Source organism: Staurois parvus, unplaced genomic scaffold (assembly GCF_062004578.1).
Source record: "Staurois parvus isolate SC_StPar_1 unplaced genomic scaffold, SC_StPar_1.0 ptg000099l, whole genome shotgun sequence".
NCBI classification, from domain to species: Eukaryota; Metazoa; Chordata; class Amphibia; order Anura; family Ranidae; genus Staurois; species Staurois parvus.
Window position 1 is genome coordinate 4,329,726 of NW_028317895.1, and position 24,124 is coordinate 4,353,849.

The following is a 24,124-nucleotide window of genomic DNA, read 5'->3' on the forward strand; positions in this document are numbered from 1 at the left end:
AAAAAGATAGATGAATACATTTTGGCCAACATTTATGAAGAAAGATTATTTATTTGCAAAATGTTATAAGAAAAACACTTTTTTTTTTCAAAATGTTTGGACTTTTTCATTTATATAGCAAAAAAATTTAAACTCCACTGGTGAATAAATAACACCAAAATAAAGTTTATCTGTCTCAAACAAATGCTAAAAAATATGGGTACAGTGTTGCATGACCGTGCAATTGTCATTCAAAGTGTGATAGAAAATTGGCCTGGACATGAAGGGGGTGAAAGTGTCTGGACTTGAAGTGGTTAAAGCCCAACTGTACCTACAACTGAACAACATTTTGGGGTTTGGACAGAGTGGGTAATGGTTAGATCTTCTCTGAAACAAATTCATGTGTAGCACCCTCTAGTGTTTGTAGGAAAATGTATTGTGTATGACTCATGGTAAGTGTGTAAGTCTGTGATCAAGGTCAGGTTACTGCAGGTCATGCTGGAAGACTTAACAGTTTGGGACCCTGTCTCATCCACATGGCTCTGGAGGACCATGGAACCTTCCAGAAGCCAGTGGGTGAAGGGGGGGGGGGTGGAGGTGCATGTTCATGGGAGTTTAACCAATTCCAAATTTGGAAGTTTGGAGGCCTTGGTAGAGTGGTAGATCAACCCATAAATATGGTCAGGCTGGCATATTGTTGGGTTGAGTTGGGTTGAAGATGGAGTGCTGAGGAGACTGTCTGTGGCTTAAGAGGGGTCCCCTAGGTCTAAGGGTGGGGGGGCTAGCCTCCAGGCTGGGCTGCGGTTGGCACAGGAGGGTTCATTCAGCAGTACCAAATGGACAGGATCAAGGCCTAGGAGCAGTAGGAGGACAGAGTGAGTGCATCAGCACACCCAGGGATTTACAAGGGGAGAGACTGCCATATGTAGAAAGCTTTCAAAGGACAGCACTGTTCTTAATCCTTTATCCTTGTCCTGGGAGATCTTCAGAGCTGGGAGCAATTCTACAGAGGAGTGGAGGCAGCATCTCTGTATATAGTTTGCACCAAGCCGAGCTAACTTTTAGAGGGGCTGCAAGTCCCTAGCCCATAAGGGGCTGAAAACTTTCCAGGAAAAGAACAGTGCAGAATCTGTTTCTTTAAATAGGAATGAAGTTGTCTCCGTGCATTGATTCAGTTAAGTTGGGCATCCCATAATCCCCATTACCCTATTCAAGTTACATCCCCCTAATAAAATAACAAAACCATTGTCATGGACTGTTCCCTGACTGTGGATGCAAGTGTGGAAAATGCATGTTGCCTGGCTATGCGAAGTTGAGAGGGATCCAGAAATACAGCGGCCCTCAAGAAGTTAGCGCTATACATGTTTTTCAGTAAAATGAGGAAGTGTTAAAACCTACGGTAAATTATTAGTACTGCTAGTGTCTTCTAGTTGCCACGATGACCACTCACCTAATTTCTTAGGTTCTGCTGTCACATGCTGTCCTAGAGACAGGACATTAGGTGAAATTTTCCAGAGCGGGGTCACAGGCAACAATCAAATTTTGACAAAGGTATTTACTTTTCCCAAGTCTATCCAAAATTTAAAGAAAACGTTTTGGCTGGAGTTGGCCATTAACCTCCATGGCGGTATTCCCGAGTGTAGCTCGGGGTAAAATTTCAGTACCAAGAGCGGTAACCCCGAGCTACACTCGGGCTTACCATGCGGCGTTGCTCAGGGAGTCCCTGCAGCACTTACCTTGTCCTTCGCTCCCACGATGTGTCCCCTGCAGCGTCCCCGGCCATCTCCTCCGGCCGATGCCGGCATCCGGCTTCCGTGTTGCGGTCCCTGTGACGTCAGCAAATTTGAAATTTTTAAAAAATGTCATTTTTTAAAAAATTATTATTATATAGTAAAACATTGCTGTTTCAATGCATTTCACATATATTTTGTCCCTACTGCTTTGTCCTGTGCCCTGCCTGCATTTTGACTGTTCTTTCTGCCTGGAAACTTAGAAAAGTCCATGGCGTCCAAAAAGCGTCCCTTTATGTCAAAAGCGGTTGTAGACCAGCTAGAGAACAGCGATAGTAAATCAGAACCACTTGCAGAATTGAGTGATAATGATTTGTGGGGAAAGTCGTCATCTGACACTGAAAACGATTTTGCGACTTTGCTCAGCAATGTGCGAATTTGCCTCTGTATTTCAAATTTCAGTGTTTTTGCTTTGATTATATTATTGAATTACATATATTATTATTATATTATTATTTTTTATGATTATTTATTAAATTATAATTTATGATTTCGTGTTTCAAGTTTTATCATATCCGGAATGTTTACTATACTCTTGTTCGGACAGATTTCAGTGAGTTATTCCTAAAAATTACAGCCTACAATAAAAAACTACATATTTCCATGCAAAAAAATGGTACCACTTTCAGCACAAAAAATCGGGAATAATCATACCGCCAAGGAGGTTAAAGCAGAAGAGACATGCTATACACACTCCTGCATACAGTGTTCTATTGAATGTACACTGAGCTGTGTATGCACAACTTAGCATGCTTTCCTGGCACCCTGTGCTGGAATGATTAACTCCCATGCACATGTGTGGGATGGTGTCATTCTCCATCAGCCAGTCCAGAGGCTGAAAACCCTGCACCCAGGGAGAAGATGACAGTGGCTGGTGAGGGATGTGACTGCTGCATCGCTGGATGGTGGAGGTGAGTATATTTGGAAATTTTGTTCGGCTTATAAAGGGATCTTATGCAAAATATTTTGAGGGCCAGTTCGAATAAAATCAAACCAGGTCAATAAAGTTTAATGGGAAACTAAAGTGATGGAAAACAGCAGAACTTCACTTTGTTCACTAATCTCTGGAGCAACTTCCAAGTGAATAGACAGTGGTGTCACTAGGGTCGGTGTCACCTGGTGCCTGGTGCATTAAAACATGATGTCACCCCCCCCCCCCACTAGCCTGCCACAGTGATCTGTCCTGCTGCTGCGGAGTAACAGGACACTGAGCAGGCTAGCGCATCAGCGTGGCTTTTCCCCCCTAGCCTGCCACAGTGCTAGTTGATGGTGTCACCCAGGGTTTTTTTTCTCAGAGAATAGGTGCACTTTGCCCCCGGGGTAGGGGGTTGAGCACGCTGCAGCAACTGGGTGTAGGAGGGTCCTATAGGGGCAGCAACTGGGTGTAGGAGGGTCCTATAGGGGCATTAAATACCAGGAGGGTGCTACATACAGAGTGCAGGGTTCTGGAGGGTGATAGGTACAGAATGCAGAGTTCAGGAAGGTGCTAGGTACAGGGCATAGAGTTCAAGAAGGTGATAGGTACAGGGCGCAGAGTTCAGGAAGGTGCTAGGTACAGAGTGCTGAGTTCAGTAGGGTGCTAGGTACAGGGTGCAGGGTTCAGGAGGGTGTTAGGTACAGGGTGCAGGATTGAGGGGAGTGCTAGGTACAGGGTGCTGGGGTCAGGAGGGTGCTATGTACAGGGTGCAGAGTTCAGAAGGATGCTGGGTACAAGATGCAGAGTTCAGGAAGCTGCTAGGTACAGGGTGCTGAGTTCAGGAAGGTGCTATGTACAGGGTGCAGAGTTCAGAAGGATGCTGGGTACAAGATGCAGAGTTCAGGACGCTGCTAGGTACAGGGTGCAGAGTTCTGGAGAGTGCAGGGTTCACAAGGGTGCTAGGTACAGGGCACAGAGCGCCCCATCCCCCTTCCTGAACAAATACTACACTAAATGCTTTTAATGTGTCCCCTCCCAACACAGACCTCAGAACTCAGTGCAGCTCGATGCTCTTTCTCCCAGGCTCCTTCCCATGACCTGTCATAAGGCACATCAGAGCTGAGGAGGAGCCTAGCGAAAGCTTCCCCTGCTCTTGTGGTGCATGATAAGCGGCAGGCAATGGTGAGAGATGCTGCAGGTGCAGGGAATGGATGCCCAGCATTAGTATACCAGCTACGCCCAGAGAGGGTTTAGTGCAGCAGCCCGGATAGGAGTGCTGTCACTGCTAAATACAGAAGCCTGGGTAGCGAAAATCTGTTCTGCCAGGTTCTGGCTGAAAAAAGCCCCGATGTCACCCTTCAGATGGTGTCACCCAGATGCGGTCTGCACCCCCTTAGCGACGTCACTGTGAACAGACTATTTGCCTTTAGTAAATCAGCCCCACAGTCTCTTCAACCAAAGCTTTCCTTCTGGCAAATGTATTTTTCTATACTAAAGTTATACTTTAACCCTCACATATGATTTCACTGTCTGTGTTTCTATCTTATACGCCTACCACTGACCCTAATGCTACACAGGGGGAGTTTGTTTTTGTTCAACCCAATGGCCGATAAGAAAAAAAAACAAATAAACCTGAGAGGTCACTATACTAAGTGATGTTAGTGTCTAGCGATCTCCCCCACTGAGCTATTGTGTTCTAACAGGGGCACTACCCTTCCATAATGGTTGTTAGACCAGCTTCTGTCAGACAGGCTGCTGTGCACAGGGGTGGAATGTCATTAGTTTTTTTGACCAACCTGATTCAATCAGCACAGTGTATCCCCTGTGACCAAAAATTATTAAATGATAAATATCATGAAAACAATATAAATGTAATAAACAAACCCTCCCAGTAGGTCTACTGAGGAAGCCCTGAGAGGGGGCGCAACGCGTCTAGGGGAGAGGAGCCGAGCCTGGGAAGTCACACCGCCACCTCCTGGATGTGGATTTATTTTAAGCAAGTTTTATCTTTTGCACCTTTAAGTGTTATTTTAGTGTGCAGTGGCCCGTGTATACCAGCCTTTACATACCAGATCACTGGTAAGCAGGAGAAGGGATATTTTTCAGAGCAGGCCTTGATTGATCTTTAATGGATAACATTACTTCTGCTGATGGCCAGATCTACCTAATTCCAGAAAAGGATTATACCACTTTTGTAATGACCTTTTGTAATGACATTACTCTAGTAAATGCTACTTTTTATCAAAGAGATAGGGCTAAAAAATTTTCAGTTCTTAAATGAAACCCTTGCTTTGTCAATGATTTTGATTTAATGCCCTTCTTTGCAGTAGCATTGACTTGTCTTTCTTTTGGTGTTTTAACCACTCACACCGATCAGCCATAACTTTATAACCACTGACAAGATAAGTAAATAACATTTATTATCTTGTTACAATTGCATCTGTAAGTCAGTAAGCTATAGGAGCCCTGAATACCCACAAACCATGCAGTATTAAGCCATTTAGGCATAATTCAGCAGAAAGCTAGAATGAAGCTTGTTTCAATGCTTGTGCATATTAAGCCATTCGACTCTGCACCTCTCTAGGAAGCTTAGAGGAAAAAACAATGCCCACCAAGTGCTCCTTTTTGGCACTTGTGTGTATTGACCCTCACAAAGATCCATGGCAGCTGTATAGTCGATTTCCAAAAATGTTAACAGTACCATTGAAGCAATAGTAGATACTTTCCAAAATCCGGGCTAACAAGGACATTACTTCGGAAATAAAGGGTAATTCTGAAACCTTGCCAAACAATAAGAACTTTGCACATTTTCTCTGTGAAAGGGGTTCTTTCATTCTGAATTTGGATATTAGAGATATGGGAGACCTACAAATATTGATCAGAGTTGTATATCCTGACTTAACCACTTCAATTCTTGTATTTGTATACTTCCAATTGGACATAACAGTTTCTACATTTTTTTATGATAACTTTGTCATTAATTAATATAACCTAATACATACAATGTTTTTTTCTTTGTATCTTTTGGAAATACTGTTTTGCACAAAACAATTTTCCCTAGGGAAATGTAAACAAAAAGATGTAAAAAAAATTTTTTTTTTTTGTTTTGATCAGTGTTATTTTAACAATAAATTATACATTTTATTCTGCGATTTGTCCCTTTTAAAATGAGACTGGTACAATGTGTGGAAAAGTTACCTGAAAATGAAAAACAATTTTTGTTCAGTTTTGCATTTTTGTTATTAAACACTGAATGTAACAAGCCAAAATGAAGAAGAAATAGTAAAAAAAAAATTAAAAAATTAGCAGATTAATAATGACTAAGGGAAGAAGGGATGACAGGAGTTGCTTAGGGCTGAGTATGATTAATTAAGGGTTAATATAGGATTAAATAAATTAAACAATGGTATATTTTTTCGTAATCTTTATTTTATTAATAAATGTGACAAGAAAACAATGCAAGGTCACTGAGCTGAATCAACTATAGATATTGCAGCATAAGCAAGCCCTGGTTCTGTAGGGTCTCTTTAAGTGATGTCATATGCAGATCAAAGGTCACACTTTTGACCTACATATGAATTAAAGAGTAAATACAATGAAACAATATATTGATTCATTGTATTGACTTAATGACACTTATGAGAATATGTGCATATTTGCACAGTTTTTCTTAGGATGTAGCTCTTACGTTCAAAACCCTTATCCTTGGATAAAAGGGATATATCATTGAAAAATGTAAAAAAAATACAGCTGCTATAAAGTACAGGAACCTAGAGGCTTGTCTTGTTAGGGCTCATGTACACTGCAGCTGATAAACTCACGTTCAGGAGCTTTTCTGCATTTTTTTCAGCAGCCCCTGAACTCTCCCTATTGTTTTCCTATGTGTCCATGTACACTATGTCGTTTACAGGCAGTTGAGTTAACAGTTGTTTTTTTGAACGCAGCAAACTTGCGTTCAAGAGTAGATTTTATCAGCCAAACGCTTGTAAACACGGCTAACCGCGTTTATAAGCCTTTGCATTTAGAAGCGGTTTTTGACTGGTCCATATCCAAGGCACAATTGACTAAGCGGTATCCTACCGCATCTGAGTATGCGGTAGGATACCACATAGCATTTTTTTTTTTAAAAACCCATTTGAATCCACTAAAAAGGCTACTAAAATACCACATGAGTTATTTTATCAAGTCATGCAGAATTTTAGTAGTGAAAAGCATGCATCATGTTTCAGCTGTCAGCGGGGTTCCCACTGACAGCTGAATGTAAAAGAAAGAATTGCCGGAAATTAAAAATTAATTCTAAAAAACGGCGTAGGGTCCCCCCTCCCGTCCATATCAAGCCCTTCGGGTCTGGTATGGATCTTGAGGGGAAGCCCCACACCAAAATTAAAAAAAAAAAGAAACACTCTGCCACCGTCGCTGGCCCCCTGGCTGTCTGTTGAGAAGCTGGTTTGACAGTTCTTAAATATGTAAGGGGCGGGACCATCATGTATGTGACCCCGCCCCCTTGTAACATCAGTGACCAGCATGCACCGGTCGATGATGTCACCTGGGGCAGGGTCACACATGTGATGTCACTGGGTGGCCCTGCCCCTTACATATTTAAGAACTGTCAAACCAGTTTCTCAGCAGACGGCCAGGGGCCAGCGACGGTGGTGGAGACTTTTTTTTCTTTGGAGCGGCGGTGGCGGCAGATATCGTGACATCCTGATTGACGGATCTACTTTGGGGGACATTCTTTTATTAAGGACTTTTTTTCATACTACAGCTTTTTTTTGTGAATGGGTAGCGGTACCATGTACCCCATACTCATTCACATGGGGGGTGGCAAGGATAAAGGGGGCTTCCAAATTCCGATAAGCCCCCCACCCACAGACCCCCACAACCACCAGCCAGGGTTGTGGGAAAGAGGCCCCTGTCCCCATCAACATGAGGACAAGGTGCTTTCGGGGGGGTTGCTCCCCCTACCCCAAAGCACTCCCCCCATGTTGAGGGCATATGGCCTGGTATGGTTCAGGGGGGGGGGTGCTCGCTTGCCCCCTTTCCTGACCTGCCAGGCTGCATGTTCAGATAAGGGACAGGTATGGATTTTGGGGGGGAACCCCACACCATTTTTTTTTTTAATCTTGGCATGGGGCTTCCCCTCAAGATCCATACCAAGGGCTTGGTATGGATGTGAGGGGGGGACTCCACGGTTTTTAAAATTATTTTTTAATTGCCAGCAATTCTTTCTTTTACATTCAGCTGTCAGTGGGAATCCCGCTGACAGCTGAAACCATAATGCATGCTTTTCACTGCTAAAATACTCCATAACTTGATAAAATAACTCCTGCGGTATTTTAGTAGCCTTTTTCAGTGAATTTACTATTTTTCAGTGCATTCTGGGCATTTGGGAAGGTCTCCTGAGGTTATCTTTTAAAAAAGCTTCTAAATGCAAACGTGCATAAATGCGGCAAAACGCGTTATGCAAACGCAGCAAAACTGATTTTTTTTAACCTACGTTTTCCAGCAGCCAGTTTCCATCGTGCAGAAGAGTTTTCCAAACACCCCGTGTACATGAGCCCTTATGGAGCATTCTGATAGACAAAACTCTGCCACTTCCTGATAGTGCCCAAGTTTGCCTGCCCCTTGTGCACATTTCAGATTACTAATATGGCAGACTATCATTGTGATGGAACCGTGGGGGCAGATTTTCGTTCAGAGTCTCTGTAAGTAGTTTAGACAAAACATATTGCAGTGAATTCAGTTGTAGAATGAATTATTCTAACCATGCCTCTCTTTTCATGTTTAGCGCTCTCTCCAGTTCTTGGAATTCTCTTTTTGGGAAGCCAGAAATACCAAAAGCCGGTTGTCCACACTGAGGAATAAATTCCGAGCTTCTAAATCTTTCTATATTAACCGCTCACTGGAGAAGAGGGAGGTAAGAAAGCATTTTAATACTTGCTGACAAATCAGTCATCCCCCCATGATTCCATGATTTCTCCAAGTCAATGATTCCCTGCACACAGAATGGAAAGTGCGGGAGGGAGGGAAGATTGCAGACACATAGAAAATTAAACTTTTTGTTTCCTGCACACACAGAAAGTGAGTTATTTTTTTTTTTTTTTTTAAGTCCGCAAACGTGCAAACTACAACGAAAAACCCGTAAGTGATCACAAAAAAAGTGCAAGTGCGAACACCACACGAAAAAGTGCACTTAGGGGTGTGTTTGTCCTACCCCCGAAAGGGTTGGACCGTTCGCCTGATCCCCCGGGGCACGAAGCTCCTGACAGGGACAAGGTTACCATTTGGTCCTCCTGGCCAAAAGGCCTGGTGGACCACCGTTCCTTATGCCCAGCCGAAGCCGGACATCCAGTACTAGGCGAGGGGGTTCTCCCGAAGAGAAAACCCCCTAGGGATCAGGGGAGGAAGGAACCGTATGGCCACACATCCTCCCCCTAGACTTCAGGTAAGGCCCGAGGACCCACACCCTACATCCGTGAAAAACACACACATAAGAACAGAAAAAGTGACAAAACGTGGGAGTGGTAAATAAATAGAAAATAAAAAAGTGGTACCGTGCCTAATAGTGCACAGACCAGGCCCTGAGGCGAGACTGCACACACAGGAAGTGAGTTATAGGAGAGTCTTCACACACAGGAAGTTAGTTACGGAAAAGTCTACACACTAAAGAAGTGAGTTAAAGGAGAGTCTGCCCACACACAGGAAGTGAATTATGGGAGAGTCTGCACACACAGAAAGTGAGTTATGAGAGAATCTGCACACACAGGAAGTGAGTTGTGGGAGAGTCTGCACACTCAAAAAATAAGTTATAGGAGAGTCTGCACACACAGGAAGTGAGTTGTGGGAGAGTCGGCACACTCAAAAAATAAGTTATAGGAGAGTCTGCACACACAGGAAGTGAGTTATGAGAGAGTCTGCACATACAGGAAGTGAGTTATGGGAGAGTCTGGACACACAGGAAGTGAGTTATGGGAGAGTCTGGACATACAGGAAGTGAGTTATGGAAGAGTCTGCACACACAGGAAGTGAGTTGTGGGTGAGTCTGCACACACAGGAAGTGAGTTGTAGGAGAGTGTGCACACACAGGAAGAGAGTTATAGGAGAGTCTGCACACACAGGAGGTGAGTTGTGGGAGTCTGCACACTCAAAAAGTGAGTTATGGTAGAGTCTGCCCACACAAGAAGTCAGTTATGGGAAAGTCTGCACACACAGGAAGTGAGTTGTGGGAGAGTCTGCACACACAGGAAGTGAGTTGTGGGTGAGTCTGCACACACAGGAAGTTATAGGAGAGTGTGCACAGACAGGAAGTGAGTTGTGGGAGAGTCTGCACACTCGAAAAGTGAGTTATGGTACAGTCTGCACAAACAAGAAGTGAGTTATGGGAGAGTCTGCACACACAGGAAGTGAGTTGTGGGAGAGTCTGCACACACAGAAAGTGCATTATGGAAGAGTCTGCACACACAGAAAGTGAGTTGTAAGAGAGTCTGCACACACAGGAAATGAGTTATAGGAGAGTCTGCACACACAGGAGGTGAGTTGTGGGAGAGTCTGCACACACAAGAAGTGAGTTATGACAGAGTCTGCACACACAGGAAGTGAGTTGTAGGAGAGTCTGCACACACAGGAAGTGAGTTATAGGAGAGTGTGCACACACAGGAAGTGAGTTATAGGAGAGTCTGCACACACAAAAAGTGAGTTGTGGGAGAGTCTGCACAAACAGGAAGTGAGTTGTGGGAGAGTCTGCACACACGGGAAGTGAGTTGTGGGAGAGTCTGCACACTCAAAAATAAGTTATAGGAGAGTCTGCACACACAGGAAGTGAGTTTTGAGAGAGTCTGCACACACAGGAAGTGAGATGTGGGAGAGTCGGCACACTCAAAAAATAAGTTATAGGAGAGTCTGCACACACAGGAAGTGAGTTATGAGAGAGTCTGCACACACAGGAAGTGAGTTATAGGAGAGTCTGCACACACAGGAAGTGAGTTGTGGGAGAGTCTGCACACTTAAAAAGTGAGTTATGGTGGAGTCTGCACACACAAGAAGTGAGTTATGGGAGAGTCTGCACACACAAGAAGTGAGTTGTGGGAGAGTCTGCACACACAGGAAGTGAGTTGTGGAAGAGTCTGCACACACAGGAAGTGAGTTATAGGAGAGTGTGCACACACAGGAAGTGAGTTATAGGAGAGTCTGCACATACAGGAAGTGAGTTGTGGGAGAGTCTGCACACTCAAAAAGTGAGTTATGGTTGAGTCTGCACACACAAGAAGTGAGTTATGGGAGAGTCTGCACACACAGAAAGTGCATAATGGAAGAGTCTGCACACACAGGAAGTGAATTGTGGGAGAGTCTGCACACACAGGAAGTGAGTTATAGGAGAGTGTGCACACACAGGAAGTGAGTTATAGGAGAGCCTGCACACACAGGAAGTGAGTTGTGGGAGAGTCTGCACACACAGGAAGTGAGTTGTGGGAGAGTCTGCACACACAGGAAGTGCGTTTTGGGAGAGTCTGCACAGTCAAAAATAAGTTATAGGAGAGTCTGCACACACAGGAAGTGAGTTTTGAGAGAGTCTGCACACACAGGAAGTGAGATGTGGGAGAGTCGGCACACTCAAAAAATAAGTTATAGGAGAGTCTGCACACACAGGAAGTGAGTTATGAGAGAGTCTGCACACACAGGAAGTGAGTTATAGGAGAGTCTTCACACACAGGAAGTGAGTTGTGGGAGAGTCTGCACACTTAAAAAGTGAGTTATGGTAGAGTCTGCACACACAAGAAGTGAGTTATGGGAGAGTCTGCACACACAAGAAGTGAGTTGTGGGAGAGTCTGCACACACAGGAAGTGAGTTATAGGAGAGTGTGCACACACAGGAAGTGAGTTATAGGAGAGTCTGCACATACAGGAAGTGAGTTGTGGGAGAGTCTGCACACTCAAAAAGTGAGTTATGGTAGAGTCTGCACACACAAGAAGTGAGTTATGGGAGAGTCTGCACACGCAGGAAGTGAGTTATGAGAGAGTCTGCACACACAGAAAGTGCATAATGGAAGAGTCTGCACACACAGGAAGTGAATTGTGGGAGAGTCTGCACACACAGGAAGTGAGTTATAGGAGAGTGTGCACACACAGGAAGTGAGTTATAGGAGAGTCTGCACACACAGGAAGTGAGTTGTGGGAGAGTCTGCACACAACGGAAGTGAGTTATAGCAGAGTGTGCACACACAGGAAGTGAGTTATGGGAGAGTCTGCACACACAGGAAGTGAGTTGTAGGAGAGTCTGCACACACAAGAAGTGAGTTATGGGAGAGTCTGCACACAGAGGAAGCGAGTTGTGGGAGAGTCTGCACACTCAAAAAGTGAGTTATGGGAGAGTCTACATGCTTACAAAGTGAGTTATACGAGTGTGCACACACAGGAAGTGAGTTATGAGCGAGTCCACAGACAGGAAGTGAGTTATGGGAGAGTCTGCACACAGAGGGAGTGAGTTTTGGGAGAGTCTGCACACACAGGAAATGAGTTGTGGGAGAGTCTGCCCACTCAAAAAGTGAGTTATAGGAGAGACTGCACACACAGGAAGTGCGTTATGGGAGAGTCTGCACACACAGGAAGTGAGTTATGGGAGAGACTGCACACACAGGAAGTGAGTTATGGGAGAGTCTGCACACACAGGAAGTGAGTTGTGGGAGAATCTGCACACTCAGGAAGTGAGTTGTGGGAGAGTCTGCACACACAGGAAGTGAGTTGTGGGAGAGTCTGCACACACAGGAAGTGAGTTATGGGATAGTCCACACACAGGAAGTGAGTTATGGGAGACTCTGCAGACATAGGGAGTGAGTTTTGGGAGAGTCTGCATGCTTAAAAAGTGAGTTATAGGAGAGTCTGCTCACACAGGAAGTGAGTTATGGGAGAGTCTGCACACACAGGGAATGAGTTGTGGTAGAGTCTGCACACACAGGGAGTGAGTTTTGGGAAAGTCTGCACTCACAGGAAGTGAGTTGTGGAAGAGTCTGCATACAGAGGAACAGAGCTATAGGAGAGTCTGAATGAACAGGAAGTGAGCTATGTGAGAATTTGCACATACAGAAAGTGAGTTGTGGGAGAGACTGCATACATAGGAAGTTAGTTGTGGGAGAATCTGCACACACCGGATGTGAATTCAATGATTTCACACACAAGAAGAAGTTAAATATAGTATGAAAGTCTACACCAACAATAATATAATCTCTTACAGCAGAAAGTGAACAATTTGTCTTTAAAGAAAGACTCATGGTTGGGTAGAAATGTGATATATAATTTGGATATTTTGCTATGGTATCTATTTTTTTTCAGACATTACCTATTCATCTTCTGCGGCATGTTTTTATACAATAATTTTGGTGTGTCTTCAATACATTTGGTCAGGAACATATGAAAAATGTACCGCATACGAAATTGTATTATAAAGCCGCAATATAATTGCAAATTGCTGAGTAGTTTTGCCATTACCAAACTATGTCCAGTTTCTTTGACAACTCTTCCGTGGATTAGACAGCCCCATCTTAACACTCCAAGATGGCGGCCGGAGCAGCTGCATGATACTCAGCTCCGGTCGCCTCCTCGCTCCCGCCCGCCATCCACAGGAAGCCCGGCCACTACCACTCACCTGAGGGAGCCTGAGAGACCTCCAGACCGTGCCACATCCTCCACGGCAGCGGCCGCACCATCCATGGCAGATGGTGATCCCGCCATCCTTCCCGGCATCCGTCCCCACGTTGTCCTCCGCAGCGCCGAACTGCCTCCATCACGGCACCCTCCTCAGCTGCTCTGAGCCGCAGCCCGCCACCGCCCAGGTACGTTGGGCATGCAGGGGGAGTGGCTGGCCGAGCCTCCCCGCCGCTCCACCCCTGTCTCCACTACAGCGGCGCCCGTCCCTGCAGGGCCCAGCCGCAGCCGCTGTCAAACCACTAATCCACCAGGGACACTAACAGGGCACATACACACCACTACCCACCAGGGATTTAAGAATACAGGGGCAACCACATAAGCCCCCAGCCCTCAACCTTGCTGCCTTCCACCACCTGCTGCAGCCCGCATCCAGGCTGCATGTCGCACTCAGGCCGCTCCACACCACAACTGGGCCCAAAGCCACACCAACCACCTGTCCACCAGGCCAACCACACTGCTTAGCCCCCACCTCACAACCCTACTACCTGGGTAGTTCGAGGACAGGGTAAGGGCACCGGAGGTGCCCCCTGCCGTGAAGCAACAAGGTACCCGCACCACCTAGGCCAAAAGCACCTGGCCTGGCAGGGCCTACTGCGGCCTACCACGACACCCCCCCTGGACAACCCAAAGGGAGCCTGCACCATGCCTAAAGGAGCTCCACCCGCACACCCATAAGAGCGTCCTGAAGCGCTTCCCACACCACTGAGCCCAGCAGATGATCTCGGCCTAGCGAGGCCCACCACTGCCTCCCACGATGCAACCCTGCCTGGACCACTGAGCTCAACGGACGACCTTGCCCTGGTGAAGCCTACCATCGCCCACCACAGTGCAACCCTGCTCGGACCTGACACCCTTCTGGTGACCCCCGGGAATACAGTGCGGGAGATGGCCCGACTGCTGGTTCTGCGATCCCCCAGCCCTACCACGCCCATCACCCACATCTGATGCCAACCTCTCACAATCCTCTCTCCACCCCATCTCCACCACCTGGAAACCACCTCCGCTACTGATTACCACCCTTCATCTTCGCAAACCAAACCTCACCCCTCAAACGGAGACTCTCACAAACTGATACTCGCAGCCTGATCACCCCTGGCTACAACCTATCGACCTGAACTCTACCCATCCTGTTCCTAGGCACGAGAACTCTAGCTACCGGAAGACACAGTGACGAGATACGCCACTGCACGCTAGACTATCTGCAACCAAGCCACCCACCACACCTGTCCACCACTCCGTTTACCCTAAAATGCCTCCTCCACTCCTCCTCCTCCTCATACTCCTCTCCTCCGTTCCCAAAATCTCTTCTCTATATCCCTTTGTTCCTCCCAAACAACTGTACATTGTGCCCTCACTGCTTCCTTCGCCACTCTATGGCACCCACCACCTCCTCCTAATACTCCCAATGACCCGAACACCTCCACTGGGAGACTTACACGCTCCTTCACATCCCGCTCCCATGCCACCTTTTTCACCCTTCTTCTCCTAACTGCGGGGGACATCTCCCCTAACCCTGGTCCTCCACCACCTCGCTTACCCACAAGGCACCCTCCCACTTCCACATCCTGCCGCAACCCCCTCAACCTAGTACCTGTCCCTCTGCTCCCCAAAACCACCCCCCCGTTTTCATGTGTATTCCTGAACGCCCGATCGGTGTGCAACAAGCTCACCCATCCATGACCTCTTTGTTTCCCGCTCCCTCGACCTCCTAGCGATGACGGAAACCTGGATCCAAGCCACTGACTCTACCACACCTGCAGCACTCTCCTATGGAGGTCTCATCTGGACCCACTCACCCAGACCCAACGGTCAAAAAGGTGGTGGGGTTGGTCTGCTCCTTTCACCACTGAGCACCTTTTGAGTCCTCCCAAACCTTCTCCTCCTTCGAGGCCCACTGCATCTGACTATTCTCCCCAACCCCCCTGAGGATTGCTGTAATCTATTGGCCTCCTGGACCCGTATCCTGCTTCCTCGATGACTTTTACGCCTGGCTACCCTTCTTTCTCTCTTCCGAGCTACCCACCATCATCCTTGGAGACTTCAACATCCTGGTGAACATCAACAACCCAGCCACTTCCCAACTCCTCTACTTAACCTCCTCTTTTGCACTCGCACTGTGCATACAATCCACCACCCACTCAGACGGGAACATCCTGGACCTTGTCTTCTCCCATCTCTGCACTCCCTACAACCTCACAAACACCCCCTTCCCTCTCTCTGACCACAACCTCATTACCTTCTCTGTCTCCTCGTCCTCAAACACCTACCCCTCCAAATGCCAAACCTTAACCAGCCAAAACCTCCGCAACCTGAACTCTGCCCCCCTCCACTCTGCAGCTGATCAACTTTATGACAGCATCCTTCCACTGTCCTGGCCTGACCTGGCCACGACTGCCTATAACAACTCGCTGTCAACCGCTCTTGACTCGCTAGCACCTTTAACCACACGAAACATCAGACCCCGACCGCTCCAGCCCTGGCAGACTGATCATACCAAAACTCTCAAACGATGCAGTCGTGGGCTGGAGCGACTATGGAGCAAAACCAGATCCCAACTAGCATTCACCCACTATAAATCCGCCTTCCACACCTACACCTCCTCCCTCCATGCTGCCAACAAGCCTACTTTCTGACCCTTATCAATACCCTCTCCTCCAATCCTCACCGGCTCTTCTCTACCTTCAACTCTCTACTCTCTCCGCCCCCACCTCCACCCAGCACCTCACTCACCACCCTCGAGATTGCCAATCACTTCAAAAACAAGATTGACACAATTCGCAGGGACATCGCCGCTGCCCAGACCTCCTCCCCACCTATCACCTCTCATGTGGTAACCCCTTCAACACCCCTCTCCCCTGGCCTCATCACTGTTCAGACCTCCACCCCACCTAACATCCCTCACACTGAAGCCCCCTCAACACTCCACTCCTTCGACCTTACTACCACTGAGGAGGTCACTAAGGTCTTCTCCGAAGCCCGCCTTACCACCTGCCCCCTTGACCCTGTCCCCTCACAACTCCTACGACCTCCCTCCTCCTCCATCCTATGCTCCCTCACCCATATCTTTAATCTCTTCCTCTCTTCTGGCGCATTCCCCTCCTCTCTGAAGCACGCGCACATCACTCCCATACTCAAAAAACCTTCCATGGACCCCACTGACCCGAACAACCTTAAACCCATCTCCCTGCTGCCATTTACATCCAAACTCCTTGAGCGCTTAGTCTATAATTGCCTAAGCTCCCACCTCAACGACAACAACCTCCTCGACCCCCTACAGTCTGGCTTCCGTTCCCTACACTCCACCGAAACTTCCTTACTTAAACTCACCAATGACCTGCTAACCGCCAAAGCTAATGGCCACTATTCAGTGCTCCTACTCCTCGACCTCTCCATGGCTTTCGACACAGTCGACCACCCCCTCCTCAAAAAAAACTACACTCTCTTGGCCTCAGAGACTTCGCTCTCTCCTGGCTCTCGTCCTACCTATCACAACGCTCCTTCAGCGTTACCTATAACGCTACCACCTCCCCCTCACTCCCCCTCTCTGTCAGGGTCCCTCAAGGCTCTGTTCTCGGGCCCCTTCTCTTCTCCTTCTACACCTCCTCCCTTGGCCAACTGATACACTCCCACGGCTTCAACTACCACCTCTATGCCGATTACACGCAAATCTATCTCTCGACCCTTCGCCTCACCCCCTCAGTCTCCGCCCGAATCACTAGCCTGCTGAACGACATATCAGATTGGATGTCGCTCCACTTCCTTAAACTGAACCTCTCCAAAACCAAGCTCCTAGTTTTTCCCCCAGCCCGCGCACCCCCCCCCCCCCCACTGACTTTTCCATCATGCCCAACAATGCCACCCTCAGGCCCACCCCGCAAGCCAGAGTACTTGGTGTCATTCTTGACTCCAATCTATACTTCCTGCCCCAAGTCTAATCGCTAACAAACTCATGCAGACTCCACCTCTGCAACATCGCCAAAATACGCCCATTCCTAACCCCAGAAACCACTAAACAACTCATCCACTCCCTCATCATATCACAACTCGATTACTGCAACTCCCTCCTCACTGGCCTCCCTCACCGCAGACTATCCTCGCTTCAATTGATCCTGAATAGGGCAGCCAGACTCATCCACCTTACCAACTGCTCCATTTCCACCACCCCACTCTGCCAATCCCTCCACTGGCTTCCGATTGCCCAATGGATCAAATTCAAAACGCTTACACTGATGTACAAAGCTGTCCATAATACTGCCCCAAACTACATCACCGACCTAATATCCAAATACCACCCAAAACGAACTCTCACAAGACCTCCTTCTCTCTAGTTCCCTGGTCTCCTCCTCCCATGTCCGCCTCCAGGACTTCTCCAGGGCATTGCCCATCCTCTGGAACTCCCTACCCCAATTCATCAGACTATCACCTACTCTCCTCTCCCTTAGGCGCACCCTGAAAACCCACCTCTTCAGGGAAGCCTACCCCGCCCCCTGCTAAATGCCGATCTCCTCCACTCTTCCTACTACTCGATCCCCCACAGCTTTTCCTCCTGTACCACTATCCCCTCCCTCCTAGATTGTAAGCTCTAAGGAGCAGGGCCCTCAAACCCCTCGTGTATCGCATTGTATTGTTATTGTACTGTCTCATGTATTGTCTCCCATTGTAATGTACAGCGCTGAGCGAACTATTGGCGTTTTATAAATACTGTATAATAATAATAATAATAATAATTACATCCCTTTACTGCTGTGCTTATGAAAGTTTAATATTTGGTGATAGGTAGGTATAGGATTTCTTCACTGCCTGACCCATTAGCTTTGATTATGGGTAACCCTGGATTCTCTCCAGGTCTCTATGTAACCCATTTTTAAGGTGGTTTTTCATCTTCCCTTCACCAAGTATGCGGGCTGTTTGCTTCTCGGGCCTTAGACCCCTAAATGATATTGCCACAGGGCTTTTAATTTTCAGGAAGGTGGTATCAATATCTTTAACTGAAACATTTTTATATGTATCTTGTTCTTGAAAAGGAGAGGGAATTAGGCTATGCTTTCTCAGAAAAAGATTGATAGAAATTATTTCTTCTAACTTTTAGATCGAGTATAGCAAGTTAGATACAGGAAAGAAACTATAAACTGCTTAGTAGGTGGTACAAATGTCCAGCAAGCTTGGATATAATGTTCCCAGCTGTGTCTGATAGATGTTGGTGGTGCAGGGGAGAAGAAAGCACTATGTTACATATCTGGTAGAAGTGCTCTCTAATTAGACCATGTTGGAGTACTATATTTAAACTTTTTATTGGATCACTATTGTGACTTGGCCAGAGACCCTAGGAGTATTGCTACGAGGGGGTTGCTTCAAATTTTAATTGGCAGGTGGCAGAGCTTTGATCTCTAGATGGTCTAAAACAGGCAAAGTCCCCAGTGTCAGGGAATGGATAATTGAGCTTAATAATGTAATAAGGGTGGAAAAATTGACAGCAAGCCTACAGGAAAGATACCCAAAATTTTTAAAACTTTGATATACTTTAAAGGAATTCTGTAGATCGGAGAGACTGCAGTTTTTTTTTAGACAATACCGTGTATATTTAAAGCAAGGTTCTAGGATGGTTTGGTGGAGTGGGGTAGTAGGTGTCCAGAGGTTTCCCTTTTTTATTGAGAGTTTGCATTTTTTTTTTATAGTTTTGATTTGTTTGCTTGTGTGGGATTGGGGTTTGTTATAATGAGATGAGGGATTTGTAATTTAAATGGAAGAGTCCAAAATATAAAGGGCTATATATACTAAAAGAGCGGAACATACAAAATCAACTGGAATTATCTATAGAGCTATTTTAAGATGTAGAAAACCTAAATTAAGTGTGAAAGTCATTTGGATATATGTTTTTGTATTACATTTGGAATTCACTCACTAGTATACATGTCACCAGTGAGCTCCAGTACACACAGCTTATTCCTTATTACACGTCATAATTGAGATCTGTACTCCAGCACCCACAGCTCATTATTAGCATCATTGCCAAAGTACTTAGTAAATCCAGGGGTGGAGCTGGAGTCTGTGGCCTCCTATCACGTTTTCCAGTTTAGTTACCTCCTGTTGAAAAAAGCCAATTGTTTGCACAGCTCGGTAGCTCAAGCTGTAATTACACACATAAGTCAGAAAATGACCAAAGTACTATAAATTATTATTATTATTATTACATCGAGTTTATATAGCGCCAAAGGGTTTGCTCAGCGCTGTACAATAGGGGGGACAATACATGGCACAGTACAACAAAAACAGTGTACGAGGGGTAAGAGGGCCCTACTCTTTCAAGCTTAGAATCTAGGAGGGAGGGGGTAGTGGAACAATAGGAGGTGGCTGAGGGGAATGAAGTGGATGAGGGGGATGAAGTGGTGGGAGGAATGAGGGAGGATGGCCGTTAGGTGAGGGTGGGGTAGGCTTCCCTGAAGAGATGGGTTTTAAGGGAGCGCCTGAATGTGGGGAGGGAAGGCGACAGTCGGATGGATTGGGGCAGTGAGTTCCAGAGGATAGGGGAGGACCTGGAGAAGTCCTGCAGTCGTGCATGGGAGGAGGAGACCAGGGAGCAGGATAGAAGGAGGTCCTGTGAGGAGCGAAGGGTATGGGTAGGGTGTTACTTGGGGATCAGGTTGGTGAGGTAGTCAGGGGCAGTGTTATGACTGGCTTTGTAGGTCAGGATTAGAAGTTTAAATTTGATGCGTTGGGGAATCGGGAGCCAGTGGAGGGAGAGGCAGAGGGGGGTGGCAGAGGTGGAGCGGGTGGTGAGGTGGATGAGTCTGGCCGCTGAGTTCAGGATGGTCTGGAGCGGGGAGAGCCTGCACTTGGGTAGGCCAATGAGAAGAGAGTTGCAGTAGTCAAGGCGTGAGATGATGAGGGAGTATACAAGAAGTTTGGTGGTGTCTGGGGTGAGGAAGGCACGTATCTTGGCAATATTGCGGAGATGGAGCCTGCAGGTGTTTGCAAGTGATTTGACATGAGGGAGGAAGGAGAGGTTCGAGTCAAGAATGACGCCAAGGACTTTGGCTTGCGGGGCGGGTGTCAGGGCTCCCGGGTGTGACCAGAGGTGTGTGACTGACGCAGGGAAACGCAGACTTCAGATATGTTATAAACAATATAATTTATTAACACTAACAATACAAACATAAACGTAGTGCAATACTAAAACATAACACAGTGCAAAAAAACCAAACCAACCACCCACAGATAACAGTAGATACAATGCAAGCGTCGTCAGGCAGGCCGGGTCAATATCAATCGGGCAGGTAGGTACAGGGGGAGCAAGCGGAGAATGGTCGGGGTCACAGGCCAGGTTCAGCAGGTAGTGGGCAGCGTGGTACAGAGGGTCAGGCAGAAGGATGGTCAGGGTCACAAGCCAGGGATCAGAACAGGAGAAGTCAGCAGAGGTCAGAATCAAGCAGGGCCAGCAACAAGACAGGAACAGGAACAGGAACGCAGGTTTACAAGATACAGGGCCCAGGAAAAACACACACCAAGGCAGAGTCTGCAGGTCTGGCCATCCCTTAAATACACCAGTATAATTAGTTCCAGGTGTTTGACTGGCTGCAAGGTTGAGTCTCTGATTGCTGGGAGCACCCGCTGGCCAGCCCTGGTACTGCAGCTCATAAGGCAGGTGAGTCCCACTATTGCTGGCCAGTCCATTCCTGACAGCGGGAATGATAGTGGTGTTGGTGATGGATAGGCTGGGGGGGGGGTGTGGGCAGGGGGAAAGACGAGGAGTCCGGTTTTGGAGAGGTTAAGCTTGAGGAAATGGAGCGACATCCAGTCTGAGATGTCATTTAGGAGGTGAGTGATGCGGGCGGAGATAGTGGGGGTGAGGGGAGGGGTGGAGAGGTAAATTTGGGTGTCGTCAGCATAGAGGTGATAATTGAAGCCATGGGAGTGTATGGGTGTGCCCAGGGAGGAGGTGTAGATGGAGAAGAGAAGGGGTCCAAGGACAGAGCCTTGGGGGACCCCAACAGAGAGGGGGAGGTGGTACCATTGTAGGTGACGCTGAAGGAGCGTCGGGATAGGTAGGATGAGAACCGGGAGAGAGCGGTATCTCTGATGCCAAGGGAGAGTAGTTTATTAAGGAGGAGGGGGTGGTCGACTGTGTCGAAGGCCGCAGAGAGGTCCAGGAGAAGGAGGACAGAGTAGTCGCCCTTGGCATTGGCGTTTAGTAGGTCGTTAGTGATTTTGAGGAGGGCAGATAAATGTCTTATTGGATGGTTTGTTCTGATATTTTAAAGTAGAACTAAAGGCAACATTTTTTGTTTTCATTTTATATAGTGTAAGTGAGTGTTATAACCCGTCAGGTGTTTTGCTGTCTGTGTTGGGGAAGGCTATGAGTTGGTTGAATCATTGAAATCATTGACTCATTGAAAACAATGCAATCCCTGCATGATTGGCATTTTATCTTAAATGACCAGAGTCATTATAGTAGGTAATGTATCTGCCTTGAGTGACTTATGCACAAATATTTACATTTAATATTATAACAAAAATTGGAAAAACATGTAAAAATGTAAAAGACAAAAATAACCTATAAAATTAATAATCAATATATATATTTACCATGTAGTATTGTAAACCTCAATTACTGTGGCTTAGCTGAACACAGAATCACAACTTGATGTGTAATGCCTTTTACCAAAATGTTTCTTCTTTCTAAACGGAAGTTGAAGGACTTGTAATCATGCTGAATACATGTGCCAAGCTGTCATGGCCAGAATATGTCTCTTCGGTTGAGTTGTTTGGTTACCTTCAGTCAAAAGTGAGGCAGTAAAACAAAAACAGGCAGTATTTTGACATTTAGTTTCCTGTGCATGTAACAAATGCATGAAAGGTCTAGAGTAAATTCGCTTTAACTGGTTCTAGGCAGACTTGTAATAAAATGATTGCTGAACTCCAAACATATATTAAATACGCACATTATTTAGCACTGTATTTTTTAATAATTATTATTTTTTTTTTATAAACTAGTGCAAGTACCTGAATTTGCCTTGGTATCTTCCTCTTGTAATCTTATAGAGTAGCAATCAGGCAGGGAGGGGGAACGACAGGTTTGGGAGCTAACCAGATGTGCTACATGCAATTGTGTCTACAAGGAACATGCTGATAGGAGGAGTAAGCAGAGTGAACAAAGGGCTAACTTTATCATTCCACTGCTGCTACTTCACTGTCCAGTCAACAGGCTGATGGGTGGAGACACAACCACATTCCTAAACTGTATGTGGTGTCATTCATCTGGCTGTGCTGTCTGAGGGAGCTTAGTACATCTCAGGACTGAATGAACAGAAATATAAATCTTTTGGCAGGTAAGACAGCTCCAGTATATTTTTTCATGTCTATGTTTAGCTGTTTGCATGGAGTTCAAATCTATGCATAATTTCCACTGATGAGGAACAATTACAGTTGCAAGAAAAAGTATGTGAACCCCTTGGGATTACGTGGAGTTTTGCATGAATTGGGCATAAAATGTGCTCTGAACGTCATCCAAGTCACAACAATAGAAGAACACAGTCTGCTGAACATAATACTACACAAACATTAGATGTTGCCATGGTTTAATTGCACATAACATGTAAACATTCACAGTGCAGGGAGGAAAAAGTATGTGAACCTTTGGACTTAATAACTGGTTGACCCTCCTTTGGCAGCAATAACCTCAACCAAACATTTCCTGTAGTTGCAGATCAGACCTGCACAATGATCTGGAGTAATTTTGGACCACTCCTCTTCACAAAACTGTTTCAGTGTAGCAATATTCTTGGGATGTCTGGTGTGAATCGCTCTCTTAAGGTCATGCCACAGCATTTCAATCGGGTTGAGGTCAGGACTCTGACTGGGCCACCCCAGAAGGCGTATTCTGTGCTGTTGCAGCCATTGTTTTGTTGAATTACTTGTATGCTTTGGGTCCTTGTCCTGTTGCATCACCCATCCTCTGCGGAGCTTCAGTTGACGGACGGATGGTCGTACGTTTTCCTGCAAAATGTCTTGATAAACTCTGGAATTCATTTTCCCATCAATGACAACAATCCGTCCAGGCCCTGAGGCAGCAAAGCAGCCCCAAACCATAATGCTCCCTCCGCCATGTTTTACAGTGGGGATGAGGTTTTGATGTTGGTGTGCTGTGCCTTTTTTCTCCACACATAGTGTTGTGTGTTCTTCCCAAACAACTCAATCTTGGTTTCATCTGTCCACAGTATATTTTGCCAGTAGTGCTGTGGAACATCCAGGTGCTCTTTTGCAAACTTCAAACGTGCTGCAATATTCTTTTTGGACAGCAATGGCTTCCTCCGTGGTGTCCTCCCATGTACTCCATTCTTGTTTAATGTTTTCCTTATTGTAGATGTGTCAAAAAAAATGTCAGCATGTGCCAGAGATTTCTGCAGGTCTTTAGCTGACACTCTGGGATTCTTCTTTACCTCATGCAGCATTCTGCACTGTGCTCTTGCAGTCATTTTTACAGGACCACCATGCCTAGGGAGAGTAGCAACAGTGCTAAACTTTCTCCATTTGTAGACAGTCTGTCTTACCGTGGACACATGAACATCAAGGCTTTTGGAGATACTTTTGTAACCCTTTCCAGCTTCATGCAAGTCAACAATTCTTGATCGTAGGTCTTCTGAGAGCTCTTTTCTGCAAGGCATGGTTCACATCAGACAGTGATTATTGAAACCAGTAAACCCAAAACAGGTGTGTGTTTTTTAAGGGCAGGACAGCTGTC

The 24,124-nt window shown here is 46.4% G+C and overlaps 1 protein-coding gene across 1 annotated transcript in view; it reads left to right on the forward strand.

Annotated features, from left to right (window-relative positions):
* Positions 1-24,124, forward strand: part of RGS14 (regulator of G protein signaling 14) — a 152,188-nt gene that overhangs the window by 25,723 nt on the left and 102,341 nt on the right. The window contains exon 2 of the mRNA XM_089671123.1: positions 8,474-8,602. Coding sequence (XP_089527249.1) covers positions 8,474-8,602 — 129 coding nt within the window. The remainder of the gene's footprint in view (positions 1-8,473; positions 8,603-24,124) is intronic.